At 44.2% G+C, this 18706-nt stretch overlaps 2 protein-coding genes across 3 annotated transcripts in view; one reads left to right on the forward strand and one right to left on the reverse strand.

Moving 5' to 3' along the window:
• Positions 1 to 227: 227 nt before the first annotated feature.
• The window catches only part of LOC143289985 (uncharacterized), a 29142-nt gene continuing 10663 nt past the window's right edge, over positions 228 to 18706 (reverse strand). The window contains exons 5-14 of one of the 2 annotated variants that reach the window (XM_076599279.1): positions 16305 to 16466; positions 13841 to 13975; positions 12760 to 12793; positions 11682 to 11752; positions 9662 to 9692; positions 9357 to 9427; positions 8115 to 8151; positions 4992 to 5053; positions 3060 to 3189; positions 228 to 1291 (exon numbers count right to left, since the gene is read on the reverse strand). In XM_076599279.1, the coding sequence (XP_076455394.1) occupies positions 3077 to 3189; positions 4992 to 5053; positions 8115 to 8151; positions 9357 to 9427; positions 9662 to 9692; positions 11682 to 11752; positions 12760 to 12793; positions 13841 to 13975; positions 16305 to 16466 (716 nt within the window). In that variant the 3' untranslated portion in view covers positions 228 to 1291; positions 3060 to 3076. Of the gene's footprint in view, positions 1292 to 1578; positions 3190 to 4991; positions 5054 to 8114; positions 8152 to 9356; positions 9428 to 9661; positions 9693 to 11681; positions 11753 to 12759; positions 12794 to 13840; positions 13976 to 16304; positions 16467 to 18706 lie in introns of those variants that run through there. The other variant, XM_076599278.1, reaches the window with a different exon arrangement.
• LOC143289397 (uncharacterized) lies at positions 15670 to 16196 on the forward strand (the record flags this gene model as incomplete). Its single annotated transcript, XM_076598360.1, has 3 exons — positions 15670 to 15748; positions 15787 to 15842; positions 16104 to 16196. Coding segments are annotated over 3 exons (228 nt in total), but the record flags the coding sequence as incomplete, so codon positions are not given.

The raw sequence follows: 18706 nt of genomic DNA on the forward strand, positions 1-18706 counted from the left end.
TTTGTGCTTCCTGGCAGAAGGCCCCAGGCACTCCATGGCAGTGTTGTACACCGTATCATGCAGTGCGCCCCATGCTGCCTCCACATTCTGGTTGTCCAGCACGGTGGACTCAAGGCGTTCCTCCAGGGTGTCAGCAAAGCTCTGCTTGATGTTGCCTAGCTCCAGCTTGTTGACATTCAGGCGTTTGGATGCTTTCATGCCCTGAGGCCGTCTCTTGGGCTGAGATGATAAGGCGGTGGTTTGTCCAGCACTCGGCGCCGCACATGGCCTTCGTGACTCGTACGTCCTGCCTGTCCCTGCTCCTGACGATGACAAAGTCGATGAGATGCCAATGCCCAGAGCGAGGATGCATCCATGACGTCCTGCTACGGGTAGGGAGGCAGAAGACGGTGTTTGTGATAAGAAGGTCGTGCTCGGCACATGTCTGGAGAAGTAGCTGACCATTGCTGTTACAGTTACCAACCCCATGCTTCCCAATCACGCCTTCCTAGGAGGTGCTGTCACAGCCAACTCTCGCGTTAAAGTCACCAAGAATGATGAGCTTGTCTGCGTTGGGAACAGTGCTGATGACAGCGTTCAGGTCCTCGTAGAACTTGTCCTTGATCTCATCAGGGTTGGTCATGGTGGCGCGTAGGCGCTGACAATGGTGATAAACTTCTTCCCATTGCATAAAGGGTGTTTCATCTTCATCAGGCGATCGTTCACTCCTTTCTGGGGGTGGGGGTGGGGGCGGAGGGGGGGGGGGGGAGCCAGCTTGCCAACGAGGGTTGTCTTCACTGCAAAGCCAACTCCAGCCTCACGTCTCTCTTCAGGTCCGCGACCACTCCAAAAGGTGTAGCCTGCGCCTCGCTCACAGAGTTCGCCTTCTTCTGCCAGTCTGGTCTCACTTAAAGCAGCGATGTCGATGTTGTACCTGGCTAATTCACTCGCAATGAGTGCTGTGCGTCTCTGTGGTCTGGCTGAGTTGCCTCTGTCCAGAAGCGTACGCACGTTCCATGTGGCAATGGTCAATGGGGTGCTCCTTGCTTTCTTCTTTCTTTCCTTTGTGTGTCGACCGCTTGAGTAGGGTCCCCGTCAACCGCGATATTCTGACTAGGGTGGTCAGGCAATGTTTAGGGCACCTTTTCTAGCCCCTTCCTCATGCCATGGAGGTGAGTAGTGCTGTCCTGAAGAGGGCTGCTCAGTCGCTCAGGGAGCTGCCGATCTCCACCGCTGCTCCAGTCGGTGATAAACGACCCTATTGCCTGAGCCGCCTGTGTGCAGGTCCGCGGCTACGACTTCTTTGATGGTACTGTTCATACAAGTAAAGAAAAAGCCGATGTCTTCAATCAAATTTTCGTAAGTCAGTCAACTCCAGAAAACGAAGATAACGAAGACCGTAATAACATTCCTTAATCTTTTATGAAATGAAACAATTCTGATTTCTTTTCATGCTGAATATGTAATCCGTAATTTGGACAAAAATGAAGCTGCAGGACCTGACCTCATGCACAATAAACTACTGATCGCATCTTGGCCTGTTATCTTTGAGCCTTCAACTAGTCTGTTAAACGGAAGTTTGAATGAAGCCGAGATGGAAAAAAAAAAAAAAAAAAAAAAAAAAAAAGCCCACATCAATCCTTTGTATCAGAAAAGGTTGAATTATACTGTCCCTGCTAAGCTGTATGGGTAAAGTGCTCGAGAGATGTGTTCAGAAATACATATACAACTGTTTGTCATCCAGTCATAACTCCTTCTCCAGGTTCCATCCCTTGAGACCCGACGGTAAATCAGTTACTTAGTATACATTGTGATTTGTGCTCCTCGATCGACCGCGGTATCACCACGCAAGGTGTATACCTTGACATGTCTAAAGCTTTTCATCGAGTATGGCACAAATGACTTCTAACCCAAAAAACTGGAAGTGACTGACATTCAAGGAAAATTATTAGACTCACTTACAGGCTACATCTCCAAGTAGTTGTATGAAAGGACGTCAGGTTAGATTTCAAAATATTTCCTACTGGTGTTCCTCAAGGTCCTGTGTCATGCCCACTTTTATTTCTTAGATATAGCAATGATATTATAAACAGCGTTAATTCAAACATGAGTGTGCATGCGTGGGTGCGTGCATGTGTGCACAAATGGTGTGGGTGTGTTGTGTGTGTGGCGGTGTGGTGGACGTCAGGAGGGTGTTGTGCTTGTATGTTCTAGCACTCAAACGCGCTGGATGGCAGAAACAGAACGATCTGCTACTGGCCCCGCTCAGTATGAAACCCTGTTTCTTTTAACATTTTTGTTGCGATTTTGTATACTAGCAAAGCAACATATAAAGCAATACAATATAAAATCCAAAGCCAATAGTAACACGCATATAAAGTGGAACATACGTATAATTGTCAGTCGTGTTCGACTATGACCATCAGAACAGCAGACGAGGTAACTGCTGTCCCGACTATCTGGGCTAGAATTTTATTGATTATAGTGGAGAATGTATTGCCCAACTTACATCCCCACTTTCTCGGCAAAGAGGGTTTTAGGACAGAGGCGATGTGAAAATGGAACATATACAAACATTTCTAACACATTTTTAAAATACACAGTTTTGAAACAAAGCAACGTGTACGTACCCCCACCCTTCGAAATCAAAGTAAAATCTTATCAACCCCCTCCTGCTTGTCCCTCTGTGTCACCCATAACAAAGGTAAGGATCATGCTGGAAAACAAACACTCTGTACCTTGCACGTTTTGTCGAATGACATTCAAATACTTTGTGGTTTAACAAAGCAATCGAAAACAAAAACAAAAACATAACACACACACACACACACACACACACACACACACACACACACACACAAACACAAACAAAACAAAACAAAAAAACAAAACAAAACAAAACAAAAAAAAACAACAGAACAACACACACACAACAACAGCAATTAAACTTAAAAAAACTGTTAAAAAAACAAACAACAGAATTGTGATGGACACCCAACCTTCAACAACCATAACAACAACAGCAACAAAACAAACATGACGCTGATCAGCTCGGAGGAGGAGGAGGAAGGTGGTTGTACCGTCGCCTCCATCCACGTTACGCTGCTGGCTCCCCCGGACTGTGCTGGGTGCCACGAGCGAGACAGCTATACGGCGACGTTTGTCCAACTTCTGACCGTATCAGGCTCTCATAGGGTTCTTCGATGGGCACTGGGGTGTGGATGGGGGTGGGGGTGGGGGCAGAAAAGAACAAGGTTAAAAAAAAAAAAAAGAGGGCGAGAGATTAAAGAAAGACAGAAAAGAAATACGGGAAACCATGAAAAAAAAATCATCACGTAAATGAATCAGCGAACATGAAATCAAATAAATAACCCGACCAACCAGACAAAGAAGCAATATTTATGAAGTGAATAAATAGACAAATAGATTAATAGAAGAAAGAAGTAATGAATAGATAGACACATAAATAGATAAATAGATAGATATATAGATACACAAATGAATGATTGAATTATAAAACTGAATGAGTGCATGTGTGTGTGGATGGGTGTGCAGGGAGAGAGAGAGTGAGAGACAGATACAGAAACACATAGAGAGAAACACACACACACACACACACACACACACACACACACACACACACACACACGACGGCAACGACAGACTCACTAACACACTAACCGGATAAGTAACTGACGGATCGATTGACTGAGCGACTGACTAACTTACCGAGTAACTGACTAAGTAACTGATTGAGCGAGTGACTTAGTAACTGACTGACCCACTGACTGATTGACGCCTTCACTGACTGATTAACTGAAGAAGAAACTGTCTGATTAAGTAAACGACTGCGTGATTGATCCGACTGAAGGACAAAGGAACTGACTGACTGACAAAAGCAACTGAATTACCAAGCAACTCCGCGAATGAATGAGTTACTGACATACTGACTGGCTGTTTCAATGAATGACTGATGACCGACCGACTTAGTTAACTAAATAACGAGTAACTGACTGACTGAGTAAATGACTGAATAACTAAATTACTGTCTAAGTAACTGACACAGTAGCTGAACTTCAAAGTGGGTCTAACTTACTGTCTAAGTAACTGACACAGTAGCTGAACTTCAAAGTGGGTAACTGAGTGCGTGACTGATTAACTGAATAAGTACCTGATTGACTGACTGACTGAGTAACTGACTGAACAGATGGATGCATGACTGAAGTGTTGTTTGACTATGTCACTGGATGAGCGAGTGTGTCAGTGAGTGGCTGTCTGGTTGTGAGTGACTGATTGAGTGACTGAGTGTGAGACTGACTGGTAAGTAACTGACTGACTGACTGATTGACTGACTGACAGATTGACTGATAATACAACTGAATGAGTGACTGGTTGACTGACAAAAAAACAAACAAAAAAAAAAAAAACAAAAAAACACACCCGAATCAGTGGCATACTGACTGATGATTTTCTGTCTGACTGCCCAAGTCACTGAATGAGTCAAAGAGTGGCTGAGTGGTTGACCAAGTGACTAAGTAGCAAGTGACAGAGTAACTGTATTGCCGATTTACTGGCTGACTAATCGACTGAGTAAGTGAATTAGTGACGGATGCACAGGGTAACTGAATGAATAAGTATATGATTTGCTGACTGTTTGATCAAGTAACTGAACGTGCGCGCTGCTGTGCACAAAGGCGCGAAGTTGTGCGAGGCCAACAGAACTGCTGCAGTTGTTCAGAAGAGGCAGGCCAGAAAGTCACGGGCAAACAAACTCCCTGACAATGATATGCCTGTCTTTGTCTGCCCCAGCTGTCAGCGAACAGTTCCTGCGCAGACTGGACTATTCAGCCATCTGTGCGTTCACAGATAGATTCATGAGCATCCCCTCCCCACCACCACCCTCCCCCCATCCCCCAGCTGTATGACAACGATGGTCATCATCGATCTCGATGGACACCCACCACCACCACCAGCTCACTAACTGAATGCCTCAATAAAAGTCAGAATTTTACCTGAGTAATCAGGGGACACCGCAGTCTCAACATATTCCCCCAGTGACGAGGCGGATGACACTCTGAAATCAGACAATGCACCAATAATAATAATAAGAAGAAGAATCATGATGGTGATGATGGCAATGATTATACCACTGCTACTACTACCACTACGACGACTACGACTACTACTAGTTGTAGTAGTAGCTCAGCTTATATCACAGATTGACAAAAGCTTACAGATGGGCCAACAGCAAAGTGAGAACTGTATGATCAATGGTTTCTCCATTGCAATGGGAAGTCATTTCCAGCTCAGTCTTTTGTGAAGGACTATGACTCTCAGACTAGGAGGCAAGATTGCACTGGCTCTTAGTGCCGCAGCCTTTGGGGCTAGCTGGCCTTTGGGAACTATCCCAACACCAACTGTCCTAAAACCCTCTAGGCTGAGAGAGTGGGGATGTAACTTGGGCAAGACACTCTCCACTAGAATCAAATTCTAGCCCAGATATTTGGGACAGCATTTGCCTCCTTTGCTGTTCCGATGGTCATAGTCGGACACGACTGACTATAATATATACAGTACTAGTAGTAGTAACATCATTATTGTTAATAATAACAATAATGATAACAACAACAACAACATCATCATCATCATCGCAATAATCATGCAACTATTACTACTGCTGCTGCTAGCACTATCACTATTACTACTCTGGATTCTCCCATTTTGTCCGAAGGATAAGTAGGCTGGCAGGTCATCTGCTGACGTGGGTCCTCAAGTGGGAATGAAGACCAATTATTGAGGCACAAGTTCGCCCACAGACGCTGCATGGAATGGAGCCCTACAAGGATGGGCCCCTTTTTCTCCGATTCCTTTTTTTCCTGGATGGCAGCTGCTCTGTTGCGCTCGAATGTCTTTGTGCCCTGGGTACACCGTTGCTTCCACTGTGTTCTTACAAGGGCGACATCTTCCCAGGAAGCAGTGTCAATGTTGCAGCTTCTGAGGTTGGTTTTTAAGGAGTCTTTGTACCTCTTGAGAGGCCTTCCTTGGTCACGTTGTCCTTCCTTCAGCTGACCACAGAGCAGCACCTTTGGAATTCTTCTGTCCTCCATACGGCCAAAATGTCCTGTTCATCAGAGCTGGCTTTTGATGAGCATACACTCAATGCTGGAAAGGCCGCACTTCTTCAGGACCTGTAGGGCGAACACTCTGCCTTGCCATTTGATGCTGCAGATCTTGTGCAAGCATCGTTGATGGAACTGTTGGCTGTGTCTCACTCAAGTCTCACAACAGTAGAGGAGAGCACTGAGGACCAAAGCTCTGTACACGGTGTGTACACGGTGCGTACTATTATTTGAAGTCATGGTCTTGCCACAGACTCTTTGAAAGTCTGCCAAAGGCATCCCTTCTGCGTCCATAGATCCGTTGCTGCTTACAGTGCTGCCCGAGTAGCAGAACTTGTCCACAGTTTTGATCTCTGTGTTGTTGTGATGACAGGTGATGGTGGAGCAGTGGACAGTGAAGGCCTCGGTCTTACCAAGACTGTAAATCCAAAGAGTTGAAAGGCCCTTGCAAAGTGATGCGCTGGATGTCTTCATGGGAGTGCGCGGCCAGTGCACAGTCATCAACAAAGAGGAACTCTCTCAGAAAGGCCTCAAACGACATTTTTCTTGCGCTGAAGTCGCCGAAAGTTTAAAGAGTTTGCGATCTGAGCGAAACTGGATGTATACCCCCTTGTCCCAGTCCCAGTCACACTACTGCGACTACCACCACTGATAACAATAATAGTAGTCATAATTTATTGACTGATCCATATACGATAAACCACATCTGCTGCAAGGATTGACTAAGTAAATAAATAAACAAATAAATAAGTAAATAAATAAACAAACAAATAAGTAGATAAATAAATAAATAAATAAATAAATAAAGGCAGCAGATGCCTGATCTTCGCATAAAACCTAACGTGCTGATCAGGCCTTGAGGACCAGTCAGTCACCCAATCAATCAACCAGCCAGCCAGCCTGTTAGTTATCAGTCAGCCAGTTTGTTAATTGGTCAGCCAGTCATTTTTTTTCTGCCGTTCAACGAGTCACTGAATCAGTCAGCATGTCAGTTAGTGCGTCATTTTGGTCAACCAGTCAGTCATTTTTCCCCAGTCATTCAATCAGTCAACAAAACGATCACACAGCAAAACAGTGTCAGCCAGTCATTTGATCAATCAGTCAGTCTGTTTTTCAGCTGGTTTTTTTTCAGCAAGTCAGTCAGTCATTAAAACAGCTAGTCAAGAAGCCATTTTTTTCAGTCGTTCAACCAGTTACTCAGTCTGATAGTCATTAACTCAACCAGTCAGTCAGCTAGTCAATCAGTTATGCAGTCAGCCAGCCGATGATCTAATCAGTGAATCAGGCAGTCAATATTTGTATTTCTACTTCTTTTTATCACAACAGATTTCTCTGTGGGAAATTCGGGCTGCTCTCCCTAGGGACAGCTCGTTGCTACACTTCAGTGCCAGCCTTTTTTTTTTTTCCTGCATGCAGTTTTATTTGTTTTTCCTATCGAAGTGGATTTTTCTACATAATTTTGCCAGGAACAACCCTTTTGTTGCCGTGGCTTCTTTTACGTGCGCTAAGTGCATGCTGCACACGGGACCTTGGTTTATAGTCTCATCTGAATGATTAGCGTCCAGACCACCACTCAAGGTCTAGTGGAGGGAGAGAAAATATCGGCGGCTGAACCGTGATTCTCTCGCTTCCAAGGTGGACTTTGTCAGTCGTTCAGTCAGTCAATAATTTATCCAGTTACCCAGTGAGTCAGTCAGTCAATCAGTAATCTAGTCAGTCAATCAGACGATAAATCTATTATTTACTTAGTTACTGAGTGAGTCAGATAATCATTCAGTTAGTCAGTCAATCAATTAAATCAATCAATCAGTCAGTGTACTTCTTTCCGTTTGTCAGATGGACACCCCAAACCAATGAACAGTCACCCAGTCAGTCATTCAAACGATAAATAAATCATTCAGTAAGTCAGTACGTAAGTATGTCATCCAATCAAACAATCAGTCAGTACATCAGCCAATCAAATCAATCAATCAATCAGTCAACTGATCAACCACAGTCAATCAATTAACATCTCACCGGTTTGTGAAAGAGGTCTCCCTCTCCTGGGTGAGCACTGAAACAATCCAACATTGCATCTTTACAGACAGCTGAGCGACACATGACGGCAGTCGCCACACATTCACAGCTGGAACAGAAACCAACAAAAGAACACACTAACATTCTGTATTCCTTGTCCAGTACAACTAGGTGAGATGACTTGGTTGGGGGAGGGTCGAGGGTGTGTGTGTGGAGGGTGGGGGGACGGGGGTTGGGGAGGGGGGTATGTGTTTGGCTGCCTTCACTGACAGAAAAAAAGCTGAACATTTACTACTCTTTGACATTTACAGCACAGTCAGCTTCACTGCTAATGGTAGGCCAACTGAAAACTGCGACATTGCCAGTTCGATGTAAACTGGGTTTTAAAGAGGTTCGGTAAAGCCACACACACACACACACACACACACACACAATGTACTCGCACATACAATGTATTCGCACACACACACACACACACACACACACACACACACACACACACACACACACACACACACACACACACACACACACACACACACACACACAGACACACACACACAAACACTTCCAATTACATGATCAATCACAAGATTATCAATATCAGTTTAATCACACTATGTCCGTGTGCATTGAAGCTACTGTTGTTATTACTGCTGTTTTCACCAAGCATCCGCAAAAAGATCAACACGACTGATGATCAACGACAATCATAACTATTTTCGTCGTAATCACTACCATCGTCATCGTCATCATCATCATCATTGTGTACAGTGCATCATTTACGTTTCTTCTTGTGATACTGACCCTAGCAAATATACACAACCAAAATTCACTACCACCATCAACACCACAACTTCATCGATTCGACAGCATCATCATCATCTATTATTATTACTTTTAACATCATAATGTTACTTTTTTTTCTCTAACCAAGCACGCGTTAGCCAACATACACAAAGGAACACGTTCATCATTGTCGCCATCGTTATCGTGATCATCGTCATTGTCGTTATGGTCCTCGATGTCATTTTTCATGATCAGTCTTTCTTTTTCTTGTCTTTTCATTAATTTTTTCTTCTTTCATCATTCATTCTTCCATTCACCTGTTCTTTGTTCTAAGGTTAGTTTCTTTTCTCTCTTCCTTTCCTTTCATTTCTCCCTTCCACTCTTTCTGCCTGCCTTCCTTCCTCTTTTTTTTTTTTTTTTTTTTTTTTTTTTCGCGAAGAGAGAACCTCATACCTGCTCGCTGAGGGGCAGGGCCGCCACGAAAGACAGTCTCTGTATAGCCGGATGCGGTCATCTCTGCACTCCTGCAAAACGTCACAGGGTGAAGTCTCACGCGACTGAAAGCTACTTTAGACATGCATCTGGTAGTGAACCCCACTCCGTAAGATAAGTGAACCCACATCATATCTACGTTACAAGGGGAACAGAAACAAAAGCACACAAAACAACACGTCAGTCATCAAATGAATCACTCATTTAACCGGCAACCCAATAACGATCAGTCAATCAGTTAACCAATCACTCGATCAACACCTCACCTGGCTGGCACTGAAGGCAGTCTCCGAGGCACTGAAACAGACAGACACTGGGTGTTTACTTGGACAGCTGGTTGAACGACAGATGACACTAGTCGCCACACATTCAACACCGCAAACATAAACAAACAAACAAACCGACAAACATTCTGTCTTCCTTGTCCAAGTGAAATTGTGGTGGAGGGTCCGGAGGCATCTGGCTACTTCCAAGGATGATATGGATACTTATATAGCGCCTATTCTCGGTCGGAGACCAAGCTCTATGTGCTTTTCAAACATGGAGTCATTTGCAACAGCAGGCTGCCTACATGGGTAGAGCCGACTGACGGCTGCCATTGGGTGATCAACATTCGTTTCCTTCGTCATTCAATCAGTTTTCAGGCAAGCACAGTACAGACAGGCAGACAGACAGACAGACAGGTATCAACATTTTACGTGTATGACCGTTTTGTTTGTTTAACCCGCCATGTAGGTTGCCATACTCTATTTCAGGGATGTGCATGCTGGGTTTATTCATGTTTCCATAACCCACCGAACACTGACATGGATCACAGGATCTTTAACGTGCGTATTTGACCTTCTGCATGTGTATCTCCAAAAATGCTGAACTGTTACTATTGCCATCGACATCACAGTCGGTTTTACTGCTCACGGCAGGCCAACTAAAAATGCGACACTGCCAATTCAGTGTAAAGTGGATTAAACTGGGTCGATAAAGTTACACACCCACACACAAACATACACACAAGTACATATACACAGACAAACTTAACTAAGCAAACAAAAAAATCACAACCACCATCAACACCACAACGTCTTCGATAATATCAGCGTCGTCGTCTAATATTAGTATTACTGCTAATATCACAAAAGCATTGTCACACATTTTCTGATCAATCAAAAGTCGACCAATACATGCTAAGGCACACACACCTCCATCATTGTCGTCACTATTATCGTTATCATCGTCATTGGCGTTATTGTCCTCGGTGTCTTTCTAATTTTCTTGATCAGTCTTTATTTGCTCGTTTTGTCGTCTTTCTTTTTTATTGGTTCATTCTTTTCTCCGCACATTCTCTGCTCTTTTGTAGTTCGGCTTCTTTGCTGCTTGCTTGCTTTTTTTCAGACGGGCGCAATAGCCGAGTGGTTAAAGCGTTGGACTGTCAATCTGAGGGTCCCGGGTTCGAATCACGGTGACAGCGCCTGGTGGGTAAAGGGTGGAGATTTTTACGATCTCCCAGGTCAACATATGTGCAGACTTGCTAGTGCCTGAAACCCCTTCGTGTGTATATGCAAGCAGAAGATCAAATACGCACGTTAAAGTTCCTGTAATCCATGTCAGCGTTTGGTGGGTTATGGAAACAAGAACATACCCAGCATGCCCACCCCCGAAAACGGAGTATGGCTGCCTACATGGCGGGGTAAAAACGGTCATACACGTAAAAGCCCACTCGTGTGCATACGAGTGACGCAGAAGAAGAAGAACTTGCTTTTTTTCTTCCCTTCTTTCGTTCTTTCTTGCTTCTTTTTCCCCCCTTTTTATTCTTTTTTTCCTTTCTTTTTCGTGAAGACTCTTCTTCTTCTTCTTCATCTTCATCGTCGTTCGTTGGCTGTGACTCCCATGTTCTCTCGTATGTCCACGAGTGGGATTTTACGTGTATGTTGCTATGTTCTTAAAAACAAAAAAATGTCTCCAAAATCGATTTTTAATTTCTGTAATATGTTCAAACGAGGCAAAAACAGACATTTCAGCTATAAGTAAGACGATTGCATTTGCAAATGTCGGCTAGCTACACTTTTGTGCTTTCTCAACTTTACTGTGACATTGTTGTATATTTGGAAATGTTTGTTCTGAGCATGTAAACATTATTTTGTAGTAATCCTCCATACTCCAACAGGAGTGAAAGAATAATTAATATTTGAAACTTGAAACCATTCTTTTGTTGTTGTTGTTTCATTTTAAACCCCGTCATGTAGGCAGGGTTTTCAGGGGTCTTTTTCTTTGAAGACAAAAACCACGTACCTACTAGCTGAGGGTCAGGATCACGACGAATGACAGAAGGTAAACAGCCCGACGAATCCCCATCGGGACTCCTGCAAAACGTCACACACATAGTAAAGTCTCGCATGTCTGACAGCTACACGAGACACTCACCAAGAAGCAGCTGTATTCAAGAGACCATCGTGCCTGCGGGTAATCTGCCTGAGGCAAGGCAAACTGCCCGAGGGTAAGCAATATCCAGTATCAGGAACACAGGAACCGACTCAAGTGTCTACAATCTCGAAGGCAATTTGCCCTTGCTACCTGCCAATGGTAACTGCCCACGAAGCAGAGGTAAATATGGCGGATCGTTTTGCAGCATTGCTTTTTTTTTTTTTAAAGGGAAAACAGGCGTGTTTTACGGATAGCACTATTTTGCGAACTCTTTCGACAATGTTCCAAACTGTGGTGCGATGAGAAGTGAAACAGAGCATGCGCAAAAGGGAATCACCTGGATTATTTATTATAGATGATTGGTTAGCTGTCTGAGCGAACAACACGTGTCTTGACTACGAAGATAACTTATCCTTCACGTTACACTGTACCCGCCGTTTCCTACCACGTGAAAAGTAACTTGCCTGAAGGCAAAATGAATTTTGTCTTGATACGGCCCACTAGCTGGTGGTGAATCCCCCCCCCCCCCCCCCCCCCCCCCCCAAGATTACGCCAGATATTCTGATAACACAACATGCGATGAAAATGATGCACAGTAAAAAAAAAAAAAAAAAAAAAAAAAGGTCTTATTGCATCCCTTAGGATCAGCCATTGACGCTTTGTGGGCATAAAGCATTCAACACTTTGAGTTATCCCACGTCGCGTTTTTGGGACGGAAAGTTCGCGTTTTAAAGTAAGGGGACCACAAAGACATATGCCCTTGACACTTTTAGTGATAAAACAAAATGTTTGCAAAGAGAAGAAAATGGGGGGGGGGGAGAGGACGCAGAGGGGGTGGAGTAGGATTGAGGGAGGGAGAGAGAGAGAGAGAGAGAGAGAGAGAGAGAGAGAGAAGGGGGGGTGGGGGTGGTGATATGGCGATGCGAAGAAGTGGAATAAATCTTACCATCTGGTGCCATCTGCTTTCCCCCAAGGTAACCCTGAAATCACCATCCAATAAACATGACGAAAAATGAACACTCTCTGGTTCATAACGCTGTCGTCAATCTCGTTCTGATCAATACGGAAGCTGTCACATTTGTCGTCGTGATCATTCTCGTTCATCATCACAATCACCATCACAATCATCATCATTATCATCATCTCCATCACAATACACTCCACCACCACCACCACCACCACCACCTTCATCATCATCATCATACACTCTACCACGACAACCATCGTCATCATCATCATTACCACCATAATACACCACACCACCACCACCATCGCCATCATCATCATCTCCATCATAATACACTCCTCCACAACCATCGTCATCATCATCATCACCACCATCATAATACACACTACCACCATCATCATCACCGTCATCATCATCATCATCATCATCATCATTACCACCATAATACACCACACCACCACCACCATCGCCATCATCATCATCTCCATCATAATACACTCCACCACCATCATCATCAGCGTCATCGTCATCATCATCTTCATCTGCATCATAATACACTCCACCACCACTATCATCAGCGTCATCGTCATCATCATCGTCATCTGCATCATAATACACTCCGACACCAACATCATCGTCATCATCATCATTACCATCATGATACACACCACCACCACCATCTGATCACAACCACCGACATCACAGTCATCGTCATCATCATCATCAGTGCCATCATAATACACTCCACTACCACCACCATCGTCATCATCATCATCATCGGTGATGTCATTTTTCTTTACAGACATTCTTCGCATCGTCGTCATGCAGTGTCAGGTCATTTTATGTCAATAGCGAAGATGATAAATGACGACGATAACGGGGGCAAAGAAAACATGGCGGTTCCAACGAGGATCGGCGATGACAGCGCCAGCAATGATGATGATGATGATGATGGTAACGGAGATAACCACGACATCGCAACGAACCGACATGACAGCAAACAGGACGCCATACATCTGGGGAAGGGAAAACAGCGGGGACGCTGACGGTGGGTACTCACCGAAGTCTGGAAGGTTCCAGCCTCTCCAGCACAGCCAGACGATGACTGCAAGTGCAACATCCAGAAGCAAGGCGACTGCAAGGCCCACAGCCAGCCCTGTGACCAGACCCTGACTGTCCTGAGTTGTTGAGTTCCCTGTCGTTAAAACAACAACAACAAAAAAGAGTGTCAAGAGAGACAGAGAGGCTGACATGCAGAGAGAGAGGCAAAGAGAGAGAGGGGAAACAGAGAGAGAGAGGGGGGTGAGATGGAAAGAGAGGGAGAGACGAGACAAGACAGGGAAAGAAAAATAGAAAGAGAGAGAGGGGGAGACAGAAAGGGAGGCAAAGAGAGCAAAGAGAGAGAGAGAGAGAGAGAGAGATTGGGAGAAAGGGAGACAGAGAGGAAGACAGAGATAAAGAGAGAGAGAGAGAGAGAGAGAGAGAGGTAGACAGAGACAGAGACACACACATAGACAGAGAGAGAGAGAGAGAGAGAGAGAGAGAGAAAGGAAGAGCGAGAGACAGAGAGGGAGACACAGAGAGAGACAGACAGACAAATAGACACACAGCGAGAGAGAGAAGAGAGAGAGAGAGAGAGAGAGAGAGAGAGAGAGAGAGAGAGAGAGAGAGAGAGAGAGAGAGAGAGAGAAGACTGAACACTGAAATGTTTAATGGTCATTACCTGTAAAACTGCAGTGACACAGCTGGTGCAAATCAGAACACATACGTTGCAAAACAGAATCAATGGAACAGAAAGAAAAACAACAACAACAAAAAAAAAAAACATATTTGGTGCAAAGTGAACGAATGAGATAAGCGACTTTCTATCATCAGCCGAGAGAGAGAGAGAGAGAGAGAGAGAGAGAGAGAGAGACAGACAGAGACAGAGACAGAGAGAGAGAGAGAGAGAGAGAGAGAGAGAGACAGAGACAGAGAGAGACAGACAGAGAAAGACAGCCTCGGACAGGCAGACAGACAGATACAGATATGCAGACAGAGACAGAAACAGAGAAACTGAGGAGAGTCAGAAAAAGACCAAAAAGAAAAGAAAAAAAAAAAGATAGACAATGTCATGCAGACCCACGATTCTGTTCCCACAGTATTCGGTTTTTCTCTGTCCACTTCAAGAAGTAGTAGTAGTAGTAGTAGTAGTAGTGGCTGTTGTTGTTATTGCAATAGTAGTTGTAATAGTAATAAAAATAGAAGATGAAGTAGTAGTAGTAGTAGTAGTAGTAGTAGTAGTAGCAGCAGCAGCAGCAGCAGTTGTTTTCGGAATATTTGATTGTGGACTTGCAGTTTTGTTGATCGCCATCGTCTTTCCAGTTGGCGACGTTTGCGTTTTGCAGGTCGAATGTCTTGTGTGTACCATGGGGCGGAAGGTCTGTCAGGGAGCATGCGGGTAGTGGAGGGTGCATGTTCATCCAGCAGTTGAGAGAGGGCAGTGTTGTAATGTGTGGATACGTCGGTTGTTGTTGTTGTTATTGTTGCAATAGTAGTAGTAGTAGTAGTAGTAGTAGTAGTAGTAGTAGTAGTAGTGGTGGTAATGGATGAAGAAGAAGAAAGCAAGCAGCGGCAGCAGAAGAAGAAGAAGAAGAAAGCAGCGGCAGCAGCAGCAGCAGCAGCAGAAGAAGAAGAAGAAGAAGAAGAAGAAGAAAGCAAGCAGCAGCAGAAGAAGAAGAAAGCAAGCAGCAGCAGCAGCAGCAGAAGAAGAAGAAGAAGAAAGCAGCAGCAGCAGCAGCAGCAGCAGAAGAAGAAGAAGAAGAAGAAAGCAAGCAGCAGCAGAAGAAGAAGAAAGCAAGCAGCAGCAGCAGCAGAAGAAGAAGAAGAAGAAGAAGAAGAAGAAAGCAAGCAGCAGCAGCAGCAGCAGCAGCAGCAGCAGCAGAAGAAGAAGAAGAAGAAGAAGAAGAAGAAGAAGAAGAAGAAGAAAGCAAGCAGCAGCAACAACAGCAGCAGCAGCAGAAGAAGAAGAAGAAGAAGAAGAAGAAGAAGAAGAAGAAGAAGAAGAAGAAGAAGAAGAAGAAGAAGAAAGCAAGCAAGCAGCAGCAGCAGCAGCAGAAGAAGAAGAAGAAGAAGAAGAAGACGACGACGACGAAGAAGAAGAAGAAAGCAAGCAAGCAGCAGCAGCAGCAGCAGCAGCAGAAGAAGAAGAAGAAGAAGAAGAAGAAGAAGAAAGCAGCGGCAGCAGCAGCAGCAGCAGCAGAAGAAGAAGAAGAAGAAGAAGAAGAAGAAGAAGAAGAAGAAGAAAGCAAGCAGCGGCAGCAACAGCAGCAGAAGAAGAGGAAAAAAGCAAGCAGCAGCAACAGCAGAAGAAGAAGAAGAAGAAGAAGAAGAAGAAGAAGAAGAAGAAGAAAGCAAGCAGCGGCAGCAACAGCAGCAGAAGAAGAGGAAAAAAGCAAGCAGCAGCAACAGCAGCAGCAGCAGCAGCAGCAGCAGCAGAAGAAGAAGAAGAAGAAGAAGAAGAAGAAGAAGAAGAAGAAGCATACCTTTGCAGTCTTTCTTCTCGCCCTCCTCTCTGTCATCTTTCAGGAACAGGACCGCGATGATTTCCTCACACGAAACGTTGACGGAACCCAATGTTATTCCATCTGTCTCACGTCTTACACCTGTCTCATCAACTGTTACGTCACCGACCTTCCTAACCAGACCTAGAGAGAGAGTTCACTTTGCGAAAAATGACATTTGTTTTCACACACCGAGAAGCCTTTTACAGAGCATAGAGTAAGCCTACATGCTTTATTCGATAAGAAAAAAAGTTCACCGTGTCTTTAGATATCCATCCTTTGTCCTCCACTATTGTAGGTGGGAACAAAAAATGAAAAAAAAAGTCTACAAATAAAGGATAAACGTTCAGAAAAAAAAAAAAAAAAAAAAAAATCTTAGAATTCAGATAAGAAAGAAAAAAAAAGATCAAAAGATTATAAAAAGAAGAACAAACAATCAAAAAAATGTACAAATGAACGAATAAAAAACTTAAATACTAGATAAATATGTGAGATGAAAACTTCAGTAAACAGACCAATACGAAATGCGTTCTGTTAAACTTGTCTGTTTTCTGAAAACAGTTATCATAGTGTTCAATTTTGTTTCTTTGTTTCTATACTTGTGCTGTCATTGTAAAGCAATACAACGAAATGCACTACGGTGTGCTGCGCTACGCTGCACTGCACTGCACTGCACTGCACTACAATACATCACAAAGTACGGCAATGAACCGAAATGCAACGCAACGTAATACAGTACAACACAACACAACACAATACAGCACAATACAACGCACCTTAAGAAAACGAAACGTGATATCAAACCAAAACAAAAACAGCATGACACAACATTCCACAACACAGCTCTACATCCCACAACATGACACTAGAACGCAAACCTCCACACCACAATGAACTGCATCACAAAATAGCAATATATATATATATATATATATATATATATATATATATATATATATATATATATATATATATATATATATATATATATATATATATATATATATCAAAACAAGGAAAGAAACAAGCAACCACAACGTCAAAACACATCACCAAACACACCACACCATCACATAATCCACCACAATGTAACAGAATACAGAAAATCCAGCAACGAACCACACTCCGCCGCACCACGTCACGCCACATCACTCTACGTCACACCACACAACACCACGTCACACCACACCACGTAACACCAAATCACACCACGTCACACCACATCATACCACGTATCACCACACTACACCACATAATGCGCGACGTCATGTCACACCACACAACACCACAACACACCACGTCACATCACAACACACCAAGTCACACCACCCCACGTAACACCAAATCACACCACGTCACACCGCATCATAACACGTCACACCACACTACACCACATAATGCGCGACGTCATGTCACACCACACAACACCACAACACACCACATCACATCATACTACGTCACACCACACCACATAACACCAAATCACACCACGTCACACCACATCATATCACGTCACCACACCACACCACATAATGCGCGACGTCATGTCACACCACGTCACATCACAACATACCACGTCACACCACACAACACCAAATCAAACCATGTCACACCACATCATACCACGTCACACCACACTACACCACATAATGCACGACGTCATGTCACACCACACAACACCACAACACACCACGTCACATCATACTACGTCACACCACACCACATAACACCAAATCACACCACGTCACATCACATCATACCACGTCACACCACACTACACCACATAATGTGCGACGTCATGTCACACCACACAACACCACAGCACACCACATCACATCATAATACGTCACACCACACCACATAACACCAAATCACACCACGTCACACCGCATCATACCACGTCACACCACACTACACCACATAATGCGCGACGTCATGTAACACCACACAACACCACAACACAACACATCACATCATACTACGTCACACCACACCACATAACACCAAATCACACCACGTCACACCACATCATATCACGTCACACCACACTACACCACATAATGCGCGACGTCATGTAACACCACACAACACCACAGCACACCACATCACATCATACTACGTCACACCACACCACATAACACCAAATCACACCACGTCACACCACATCATATCACGTCACACCACACCACACCACATAATGCGCGACGTCATGTCACACCACACAACACCACAACACACCACGTCACAACATACCACGTCACACCACACCACATAACACAAAATCAAACCATGTCACACCACATCATACCACGTCACACCACACTACACCACATAATGCGCGACGTCATGTCACACCACACAACATCACAACACACCACGTCACA

This window comes from Babylonia areolata, chromosome 14, assembly GCF_041734735.1.
Source record: "Babylonia areolata isolate BAREFJ2019XMU chromosome 14, ASM4173473v1, whole genome shotgun sequence".
Lineage (NCBI taxonomy): Eukaryota > Metazoa > Mollusca > Gastropoda > Neogastropoda > Buccinidae > Babylonia > Babylonia areolata.